The sequence below is a fragment of the Solanum dulcamara genome, chromosome 4, assembly GCF_947179165.1.
Source record: "Solanum dulcamara chromosome 4, daSolDulc1.2, whole genome shotgun sequence".
NCBI classification, from domain to species: Eukaryota; Viridiplantae; Streptophyta; class Magnoliopsida; order Solanales; family Solanaceae; genus Solanum; species Solanum dulcamara.
In genome coordinates this window covers 5856521-5869062 of record NC_077240.1, presented here as the reverse complement: position 1 = coordinate 5869062, position 12542 = coordinate 5856521, and the positions used below count along the sequence as shown (strand labels likewise).

The 12542-nt window shown below is 32.5% G+C and overlaps 1 protein-coding gene and 1 pseudogene across 1 annotated transcript; both read right to left on the bottom strand.

Annotated features, from left to right (window-relative positions):
• Positions 1-3565: 3565 nt before the first annotated feature.
• Positions 3566-7864, bottom strand: LOC129885749 (phospho-2-dehydro-3-deoxyheptonate aldolase 2, chloroplastic-like). The gene is given in 6 exon segments (XM_055960156.1): positions 3566-4099; positions 4435-4680; positions 5419-5695; positions 5855-6132; positions 7305-7334; positions 7337-7864. Coding segments are annotated over 6 exon segments (1569 nt in total). The 5' UTR covers positions 7823-7864; the 3' UTR covers positions 3566-3847.
• Positions 7865-9056: 1192 nt separating this feature from the next.
• Positions 9057-12277, bottom strand: LOC129885748 (ABC transporter G family member 1-like; annotated as a pseudogene).
• Positions 12278-12542: the final 265 nt, after the last annotated feature.

Here is a 12542-nt window from a genome sequence, read left to right as displayed (position 1 = left end):
ATGACCTTTGAAATTTATTGATAAATTTTATTTAGATGCTAAAGTTATGATATTGAATATCTCATCATATGATGAAGTGTTTTTATTACATATTTAACATTTTTAAATGATGAAGTATTCTTATTACATATTTAACATTTCATTTGTGAATTTTTTGTGTGCATGTTCTTAAAAACCCAATAAATCAATCATTTTAAATATGTTACTTTATTTAATAATTAATCATAAAACCTTGGTTATATTTGATTGATATGTATTAGTTTAGTACTTACGTATAAAAGAATAACTCATCAGTTTTCGATTGTGCGGCTTGTTTGAATTGTTTCCGATTGTCCTGCCGGATTTAACTGCTTAAAGCAAACAACTGGTCATTGTCGTATTTACTGATATTGATTTTTGTATTTTTTATATTTTAATTTCCTTTTTTACTCTCTTGGAAGATGTTATATATTAAAACAATTAAGTGCAAAGTATTATAAATTACAGTAACCAGCAATTTTAAAATTTTACGTAATAGTATTATGAATCACAACAATTAGTAACTTAAATTGGGACGAACGAAGAAACATATATTACTTCAAATGATGTAAAAGTATAATAAATCACAATAAATTACCAACTTAAAAATTTAAAAGTAATAGACAAAAACTAAATGGTTCTTCAAATTTTATCAATGCCAAATAAATTGGGACAGAGGATAACATACATTATTTGAAATTTATATAAAAGGTACTATAAACCACAGTAATTAATAAACTAAAATATTTAAAAAGATAAATAAATTTTGATGCGATATAAAATGAAACAAAGTAAATAATATGTATTAATTAAAATGACATAAATCATAATAATTATCATTTTTTTTTTAAATATAAAAAATTAAGTTTTAATATCTCATAAATCGAAAGAAAAGAATAACACATAGTGGGCCCGTGCTAGCACGGTTTCTTATGACTAGTAATTTTAAAAGGTAATATATATATATATATATATATATATATATATATATATATATATGAAATAATTTACGTCTCTAAATAAATTTACTTATAATTTGAAAGAGAAAAGGGTTTGATATACTTTTAACTTTGTCATTTAGAGCTAATATATTCATCGTTATGAAAGCAGCTCATATTATTCTTTTTGTCTAACGGAAGTGAAAAATAATAATTTTAAATTTATTTTAAAGATTTTTATTAAAAAAAGTAATTTATATAGGGATATATTTGATCCTTCTCATACATAATTTTTTTTTACTTTTTTGATTCACTGACTAATTTAAATTTATTATTTTGATGGTCAAATTTATTTTTCTCACTATTTTTATTGTTAAATTTATTATACATGTCCCTTTTTTTTTGACAAAAGCATAGAACTAAATTACAATATAACATTAAAAAAATTGATTTTAAATTACAATATAACTGTAAAAAAAATAGTTTTAAATTTTTTTCTTACTTCTTTTTTAATCACACTTCTTTCTTTTTATTTCTTGTATTTTTATCCCAAGAATGAAAGAAAAAATAAAATAAGAATACAAAATTCAAATAATGATAATTCAAAAAGTCAATTTTTTTAGATATACCTCTAATTTTTACTAGCAAAAAATCTATGTATGGATATATTTTTATATTTAATTTTTTACGTTCTCAAAAAAAATAAAATACCCCTACATGATTTTTTAAAAAAAGTTAAAATCAATTTCACCCCTCCCCCCCTTTTTTTTACATGAAAATGGTATATGTGAACTATTTTTATAAAGGTGAAGGTATGTGTGAGCTATTTTTATAACCTTGAGAATAAAGTATATGTGAACCATTTATATAACTGTAAAAATATATATATAAGTCTCTTTTATAATGAGGATATATATGCTCTAAAGGACAACTTAGAGGCAACTCACTATTTAAGGATGATTATTGTTATACTCCCCCCAAAAAACTATTTATCATTGAATATTCCATTAATTTTCACACCATTTGTTTTTAATTATCTCGTGCATTTGATATCATGAGAGTATATAATATTCTTTGATGATATCAAAGAGGAACAAAGAAAGGGGCACATACAAAAATACACGTTTGATATTTATACTCTCAAAGTATCAAGAAGGAAGAAATAGTGTTTCAGCGAAACTGTTTCATACAGTCAAAGTATAATATATTCTGATGGTATCAAAGAGGAACAAAGAAAGGGACACAAACATAAATACACGTTTGATATTTATACTCTCATGGTATCAAAAAGAAAAAAATAGTGTTTCAGCAAAACAGTTTGATGCCATCAGACTATATTATATACTCTGATGATATCAAAAAAAAAATTGTTTGATATCATCAGAATATAAAATATTTTGATAATATCAAAAAGGAGCAATTATATTAAAATCAATATGACATCATGTACAAAATTAAAAGAAAAAAAATGAGGAAAGAGAGTAAATCGTCCGATAAATTCCCTTAAAAGAAAATTGGATGAATATTTGACAAGACATTCACGATCTCGTGCTAGTCGGCAAGTCTAAAGTAGCATAGGTCACGTGCCAGGAAGACTGCAGTATCACGTGTGACATTTGGTTATAAGGTTAAGATTGTGAAGCTAAAATTACAAATTATTACTACATCCGTCTTAATTTATATTAGATCGGTTAAATTAACACAATTTTTTTTAAATAAAAGAATATATTGGGAAAAAATTAACTTATATATATTTAATTTCCACACCTTTACTCTTACTCAATTGAGGTGATGAAAAAAACATTAAATTAAGATTAAGGTGGAAGTAATATTACATCCAAATATTGATCTCAGTTTCAAGTAGAAACCTTCCCTTCCTATACATGAACTAATTAGTGGGAATTCTGAAAAAAAAAAAGAAGAGGCAATTATTAGAGGGGTCTCCATCTCTTCCAGAATTCCTTCTTAGCCAAAGAAGACCTCGATACTTGAGAGAATATTATTTTTTAATATTTGAGGTAGATAAGTAAGACACCTCAAAAGTCTCCTTTGAACAAGTAAAATTAAAAATAAAAAAATGCTTCAAAAGAATAAGGGTTGTGAAAAGGATCAGAACACATTCCACAGTTGCTATGGATATTCATTTTTTAAATAAATAAATAATTTTTTGAAAAATCAGATAGTTTCTATGGTTATTCCTCTGAGCTTGTACTATCCAGAAAGAATACACTAGATGAAAAACATATGCATAGTAACAAGTAACATCCGATCACGGAGAAGGCTACCGTATCCACATCAAGGTGACAGAATTCGAACCTATTAGGTTTCTTAGTAAAAGATCTCGAGTTTGAGCCCAAATACAAACAAGGTTTTGATAGATAGCGCTTTATTTGAGAAGCTTTTCAATACGAAACCAAATTAGCCAAGGCCAGCACCAGGGCCAGAGCTAGGGTGCCAAAAGGGGATTACCCTTTCCTTTGAAAATTACATTGAATGTACAAAGTTAAAATTATTTTTTATGCATATATAATAAATGTTGAATTACTTTAGCTGCTTCTTATATGTATGTATTTACTTGTTTATATTTTGAATCTCGTTGTGAAAAAGTTTGTTCTGCCACTGGATGTTATATATCAAACCAAACAGTCAGTTCACTTCACTTACGAAGAAGTTATAACTCACAGATGTTATATAGACAAAACTTTAAGCATCAAGAGGTCCTATCACTTAACATATACACTAACAGCCTGCCCACAACTGGATGCTGTAATAGCCTTTCCATGTTTTGAGTCTCATATTTCTATAAAATTGGATCTTGCCATACTCTATGCTTATACCTCTTCTCACAGACGCTTACCGCGAATAGTAGGAAAAGGGTAGTAAGATGGTTTCTAGAACCTGAACTTAGGTCCAAGTCTTCTTTTCCTGAGACCCTCAGCGATAATAAAGGCAAGTTCAAGTGCTTGAGAAGCGTTAAGTCTTGGGTCACAAAGTGTATGGTAGCGTGAGCTCAGATCATTGTAAGTAATTGTCCGAGAGCCTCCAACGCACTCCGTTACATTCTGACCTGTCATCTCCAGATGCACACCACCAGGATAGCTCCCTTCTTGATCGTGTACATCAAAGAATGCTCTTACCTCAGCCTACATAGATACATGCAATCACAATATAAGCTACGGCGAAAAAGAAATTCACTAGGATAGTCTAAACGGTAGGAGTAAAGAGCATAAGGTCACAAAATTTGCTATTTAGTAAAAAGGGTTTATTCGATCTTATTATCAACTAATTTCTTGCCTTGTGCTACTTCGATCTTCTCCTATAGTTTCTTGGATACTAAAAGAGTTTAGAAATACTTTACTTATATTGCCAAGGGTGGCAGATAAATCTTTTTTGAAAAAATAGAGCAGAATTCACATACCACGAGAACATAAAGCAAGTTCTTGTACAAGTATATAAAATAAGTAGAATAGCATCATACCCGGATAGAGTCATATGAACGTGTTTTGAGTCCACAAGGGGCTTTAGTGGTATTTCCATGCATAGGATCACTGACCCAAGTGACAATTTGACCAGCTGCGCGAACAGCCCTGATCAGATGGGGAAGCTTTACTCTCATGTTATCAGCTCCCATCCTGGCAATTACAGTAATCCTTCCTGGTCTGTTTTGAGGGTTAAGAATGTCAATAAGCTTGACGAGTTCATCTGGATCCATTTTGTGACTCACCTGTGGAAACAAAGGTAGCTTATGTAGCATGTATGTCCATCAATCAGTAAGCTAAATAGTAATATCGTGGAAACTAAGGGAACCTAAAATCTGGTGACACTATAATTGTTTTGATAGGAATATGAAGAGGTGGATACTATAATTGGACGTTGTATTTAACGGTTTAACTCTGGTCAGTATTTACACTCTCCATCCCAATTTATACAACTCATTTTACTTTTTGGGACATCTCAAATGCTTGACACCATTCTTCTAATTATATCATTGATAAGATTTCAAGAATTCAAATTCATGTATTATTATAATATTTAACTTCGATATGATGTTTTCTTCTTAAATTTAGCTTTACAATTACCCCTATCTCTACTCACACTTCGTATAGAACAAGACCTAAAACTTCATAAAATATTAGTCCAAAGCTTTGTTTTCTCGTTTCACTTACCAGTTTTCAAACATTCTACACTTTTTACCACTAATCACAGGCTAAAAGTTGAATAACAGCATGTGGATGGTCAAAGAATAGACGAAGGTCCAGGCATGGTCAAATGCATCTCCAAGGCATGGCTTACAATTTATAATCTCCACCTTCCCTTCAACTCCTTACCACATGCAGATGGCAGTCTGAAGTTTATTCGTTCCCTCTTACAAGATACTTCTCAGAGCCTTTCGTAATTACCATGTTTTACCACACTCCTTTTTCTAAGAAAATAAAATTGCAGGAAAAGAAGTGCCCTGTACCTTGATTCCAAGAGGATTGGCAATTCCTCTGAGAAACTCAACATGAGCACCATCCAATTGCCTTGTTCGTTCCCCAACCCAAATCATATGAGCGGAGCAGTCATAATAAAGGCCAGAAGTTGAATCCTCTCTAGTAAGTGCTTGTTCATAAGGCAAGAGAAGGCACTCATGTGATGTCCAGAAGTCTGTTGTAGTCATGATTGGGTGCTCAACTGTAAGCCCAGCAGCAGTCATGAAGCCCATGGCTTCGTCAACTCGGTGAGCCAGTTCTCGGTACCTTCGGGAAACAAATTGCACACAAAATTGGTAGTCATGGAAGTGATAACAAAAAGACATTCATGACTACAAAAACAAAAAAAGACAACCATTTCTTTTGATAAATAAGAATAAACTAACAGTTATTTTCGAAAGAAAACTAACATAGCAGAAGACATACCTGTCACCTTGCTCGCTGTGATCAGTAAAGTCAAGATTCCACTGGTTAACCCTCTGCATGGCAGCATAACCACCAGTAGCGAATGCCCTGAGGAGGTTCAATGTAGCTACAGACTGAGTATAGGCCCTAATCATCCTATGGGGGTCAGGAATTCTTGATTTCTCATCAAAAGCATCACCATTCACATTGTCTCCCCTGTAACTTGGTAGCTTCACGCCATCCTTTTCTTCAAATGGATCAGATCTTGGCTTTGCAAATTGACCTGCCATTCTACCCACCTATCCAGTAAATTACAAGTATAAATAACCAAATCTTGGACCACAGCTACCAGAATCGATCAACAATCAACAATCAAAAGTAAAACTATATTTGTTACAACCACAGAAACCGCTAAAATGAATACATTGCTCCTGATTCTAAACTTTGAGATGCAGTTGCTGATTTGTCTGCTTGATATGCATGTGAAAGTTTGGATAATAAGTCAAACAAGAGAAATTCTTAATTATAATTGGAACCAAGACCTTAGCAGCAGACTAAAATAAAGTTCAATCAAGTATATTTCCTAAGCAGTAAATAAGAAAAAGCTTGAAATATCATTTTCACCATGAACCAACAAGCATCATATGACTTAGTGCAAGTGCATCCTCATCTGTTTGTGTATTAGGCCAACCATCTAAAGTTGTCCCAGAGCAATCAAAAGGAATAACGATATCACTTAACAGATACTATAATCAAGGTCAAATTTAATCATTTTAGTGTCATTAGCGTGAAAACATGACAATTTTTTCCTCTACCAACTAAACAACCTGAAGGGCATGAACAGCTTAAGACCAAGTTCTGTAAATTGTACATATCACAGACAAAGACCACCTACGGTGGACAAAACCCCATATGACATGTGATCATGCAAACCACCAAAATTTGTTGCTCTCTTTTTCTATTGAGAATGTAATGAAATCTTTTTTAAAGGATAGCACCGATGGGCGATGACTAGCACAACCATTAGCGAAATGCATTTTAGAGTCTGCTTGGATGGACTTATAGCTTACTTTAGTTATTTTGGCTTAAAAACAAGTGCTTAAAAACACTTTTTTATTTTACCCAAACACTATATTAGTACAATAGCTACATGTGAAAAGAACTAAGGAAATTAACCATTTCATTCTACTTCCTCAACATTTTCATTTTTACACCATCATAACTACATGTGAAGAGAGCTAAACATCTGTGCTTTAAGTTATAAATCTTTTCCTTTATGATGTCAAAGTATCTCTAGTTTCTTTCCTTCTACAGAGTCCACCATAAAGCCACATGTGTAGTTTTTATAAATGTAACGAAAACAATAGAAGAATCGATGACTTAAATTTTCACCACTATGATGTCTGGGTCAGTTTGAGCTAAACCTGTCAAAAATAAATGAAGTAATTAACTCAAACATTGAGAAAATCACCTTGATTACAGGCATTTGACCACCAAACATAAAAGCACAACACCCATCTGCAAGATGACTCTGAACGTATCCCTAATGTTATTAGCACTAAATTCCTTAAAGCTCTCAGCACAATCACCGCCCTGCAACAAGAAAGCGTTCCCAAGAGCAGCTTCTCCCAATTTCTCTTCAAGATTCCTAGCTTCCCCAGCAAATACAATTGGGGGATAAGTCGAAAGGGTGTCAAGAACCGATTCAAGCACTAACTTATCAGGGTATTCAGGGAGCTGAGAAGCTGGCTTCGATTTCCAGCTTTCAAGACTCCATTTCCTTTCTGGGTTTTGATCAGTTTTTGTTGTCTTTGAAGGTGTAGATTGAACGGCTGAGATGGGTTTGATTCTTGGCTTTATTTTGGAGTTTGAGGGGGTTATTATTTTGGGAAAGGAAGAGATGAAGGTGGGTTTCTGTAAAGGTAAAGCTTGAAGGAATGAATTGGGGAGGGCTGAGCCACCCCTGCTGCCCCCGGCTGTCAGAGCCATTCTAGTGTGTGTTTGGGTTGGGATGGGGTTGAGGAATACAAATAATGGCTCAGTGAATAAGATACATTTTTGAGTATTAATTAAGTATTGAACTTGTATTAATTTAAATTTGTTCATTACAAAGATAATTTTTATATATAATTTTTAATTTTTTTTTTATGCTTTGTATGATTCAAATTAGTGCATTATAAATACAAGGTTCCTAGCAATTTATTTTTTATTTTCAAAGCTTCGATTCGAAAAATAAACATTTACTATAGCTTTACCTTGTTTATAAGTTGGTGGATTCTTGTCTTTTTATTCTTTTTAGTAATTTATAGTCCCTTTTTCCATTCTACATTACAATAATTAACTGAATATAAAATTTAAGAATAAAAATATTTTGGCACATATAAAATTATACTTAAATCTAGCTGGTTTGAATGCGTCATGACATTTAAATGCAATAAGAATATGTATTAATTTAAATGCAAAAATTACTACTATTGTTTTTCAACTTTCCTTGTCAGTTGTCATCTCACTCTCAAAAACAAAATTTCATGTAACGAATAACAATAATACGTTCATAATCAGTAGAACTACAGACTTGAGTGTTGTGGTATTACAGTTGAGCATAATTGATGAGTTTATGAGGAATAGTGTTCCTACAATATTACTATCACCAACTACTTTTGCACTACGAAAAAAATTAAGGGAATCTTGACTTTAGATGTTTTATAAATATTAATGAAACGTGTTACTATAATAGTACTCTCATTATCTTTAAGTTGTTACTCTTAAGTTGCACTACTATTGTTTTTCAACTTTCCTTGTCAGTTGTCATCTCACTCTCAAAAACAAAATTTCATGTAATGAATAACAATAATACGTTCATAATCAGTAGAACTATAGACTTGAGTGTTGTGGTATTACAGTTGAGCATAATTGATGAGTTTATGAGGAATAGTGTTCGTACAATATTACTATCACCAACTACTTTTGCACTACGAAAAAAATGAAGGAAATCTTGACTTTAGATGTTTTAAAAATATTAATGAAACGTGCTACTATAATATTACTCTCATTATCTTTAAGTTGTTACTCGGTACAACAAATAATAATGACTTTAAAAACTATAAAAAATATTAATTACAAACTAAAAACTTTAAATTATAAGAAAAATAACAACTGTTACAATTTATGAAATGTAAACGATAAAATACAATATAAAATGATACATTATGAAACGATCACAAAGAAATAACGTATTACTAATTCAACTATTGTTGGTGAGAATGTCAACATGGAGAGGCGAGGCAGCTAGGGACTTGGCCATGATTTGCCTACTTTTGTTTGATAAAATGGATGTCGATGCTTTTCTTGCGTGCACAATTTTTTCATTGGTCTTGACAATCAGAAAGAATACCAGACGGTACAAAATTAACATAGCTACCAAAATGGCAAGATCTACCCATTTTGAGTAGACCATTTCTACTTGCCATTTGTTTCCTATTACGTCCTCTCCACTAATAGTAACATTGATTCCATAGACGTTATCTGTAAACATTAGTCCTTCAAATTCATTCTTAAACATGCCTTGATAAGCATACTTGTGGAACGAAATGTAGTATAAAGGGTACTTCCAAATAATTTTGGGCAACTCGTTAGGTATCTGGAAGAAACCGCCGCTTAATATCATCAATCCTTGTATTCCTGCGCCTACTACAATGCCCATGAGGAAATTAGGCACGATAGCTGCAACATTAGTCATTAGGCTCTCAACTATCATCATACTAATGAAGAGGACTAGAGCAAAGTAGATGAAATGCTCAAATCCGTGTTGAAATCCAGTGAGGAAATAGGCAATGGAACCTGGAACTAGTGAAATCAATAACAAGTACGGCATGGAAGAAAGAGTGTTGCCAATCACAAAAGCACAACCACCATAGTGTCCATTCAAGTTTTCTCTTTGAAATACCTGCATATTTTTTCGAATTGAAATTAAATTAATTAGTCATCACGAAAGGAAATTATTTTGTTGTGATGATGTAATTAATGAGGATATATATATATATATATACCTTCATGTCCTCCACAAATGAAGGGAATCCACCAACTGTCATGAATGTCATGAATGAAACAACGAAAGCCACCATTAGACCTCTTTCCTGAAAAAGGTAATATTCAAAAATTGTACGCCATGTCATGATCCAATAGTGTGTTTGTTTAATAGTACTAGAATTTCTTCTGATTTCTTATCTCTATATATTGTTTTTACCTCGATTGAACGATAACTTAAGTCGACGTTATAGTAGATAGTGCCAAGACCTAATGCAAGGATGACATAAGACACCGATCGCATCCAGTAGTAGCCAAGATCACGAAACAGATGATCTCCTTGTCAAAACAAGGCTTTGTGTGGTAAAGTTTGCATGACTTCTTTTTTCCAATATTTCACCACCCTGGAAAATATATAATCATGTTAGAGTGACAAATACTAGTTACAGGTTCCTATTTATTATTGTATACTATTAACATAATAGCAATTCTTGATTCTGCCTCTTCGGAAACAATCCCTCGTAGTTCGTTTTTGCTTACCTGTTGACATATTTGTGCAACCTGATTCTGAACTTTATGGTATTCCTCGGATGATTTATATGATTTTATGAGAAAATCAGCCACTTCTTCCGTCTGCTTTCTTCCAGCTAAACCATGTTCAATATCCTATTAACTGGGTTCATTCAGTAAAAATGCAAACTTTGGCCTCTCCAAGAATTATTAAAAAAGAAAAAAAGTATGGATACACTATTTATTTACCTCGTCAAAATCTTTATTTATTGTTTTAAGAAAATGATCAGACGGATTCTGAAGAATCGGGCAAGGGAATCCGTTTGTCCTGAAAAACTACAACCAAAACCAGAGATTAAAAACAGAGCAAACTAATGAAGATGTTAAATATACTTTGCATTATATGGGCCTTTTGCTCTTCTAAAGTAAAAGGTGGCCGGCCCATTACTTGAGTCTTGACAAGTAGTTAATACAATAATTAAGAATTCATTTCTTAAACGGCATTGAACTATTGAAAATAGATGACTAAAGTCACTTATCTTTTGCTGTTTAACTCAAAAGATCATCTTTTCTTTTCCTTTTTGTATAGGAAACATCACTTACCTTTCTTACTTCACCTGGAAGAACCGAAAGTGATATATTTATTCGGATAATTATTAATGACGTAGCACTTGATTTTTTAAACCAAAAATAAAAAATATTATATTCAATCCATTTGAACTAAAAACTTCATATTCGTCTCGATATACGGCCCCTAAAATCCCTTTATATATTAAACAAAGGTACCAAAACTTGTAATTTTGGCTTAAAATATCAGGTGTGACATCATTAAAAATAAACTTCATAATTCCTATGCTTATATATACCTCAATTGCTGCACTAGCCGGTCCAAAATACACAGTTCTTCCTGAAGACAAGATACACAAACTGTGAAAGAGATTGAAAACTTCAGCACTAGGCTGATGAATAGATGCAATAATGGTTCTTCCGGCTCTTTGGCGTGAAATTCCGTTCATCACATAATACGATGCAGCGCTGTCTATGCCACTGGTTGGTTCATCAAGGAAGAGAAGTTTTGGTCTTGTTAGAAGTTCGATGCAAATACTGAGTCTCCTCTTTTCTCCTCCGCTAATTCCTTTATTACAAAATCCTCCAATTCGCGTGTTCATTGCATCTTGCAAACCCATATCCTTTATAGCTTGCTCTGCAATTTGTATTTTCTCTGATTTTGATATGGAATCTGGGAGTTGGAGTTGTGCGGAGTAGTAAACAGCTTCTTTAACTGTTAGTGTTGCTATGAGAGTTTCATCTTGAGTTACATATGCCTGACACAGAAGTTCCAGTGATTTACTAGGACATTTGGAGTATAGTTTAGATTAATAAGATTTTCAACTTACAGAAGTTCCATAAGAAAGTTTTTGTTTGTGACCATTGATTAGAATATCCCCACTCTGCCTCGTGCTGAAATCCAGGCGCCCTGATCAATCCCATCCAGTCATATAACATATATGCATGATTTAAAATTTGGAATTAATGAAGAATATATATATACCAGCTAATGCGTCAAGAAGTGTAGATTTGCCAGAGCCAGAAGGACCCATTACTGCCAATAGCTCACTTGGACGAGCATAGCCAGTTACACCTTCAACTATGTTTTTGCCTCCATTTCTACTAGTGGAAACAGACACCCACAAGTCATTCCATGTCAAGAAAACACCTTCATTCAATTCTTCTTCATCCACCATTCCAATTCCGATATTCTGCGACATCTCCATAGTAATATTGTACGTACGTACTGAATTAATTAAATTGTAGAGGAATATCGGCGGAAAGTAATGGCTAACTCTCCTTTTTTATACGAATGCGCTAACTGGCTAGTGTACTTTATAATTACTTCAAGGTGGTATGTAAATGAAGTTGAAAAGAAAATAGAAAGGAAACTAGTTGATATGCTTACATATATATAGGAGTAGTCTCAAGTTTAAATTTGATACTATATAATTATTCAATATCATGTCTAGCAGTATATGTAAAAGTAAGCCATGCATGGTAAAATTCCAATTTCAGCAAATCGGCACATTACCAAATAGGGGTTGTTAAAAGTAGGTACGTAGCTTGGAAACGGGTGATGAAGGATTAATTCGTACCTAATTAATGCTGAATTAATTTATTA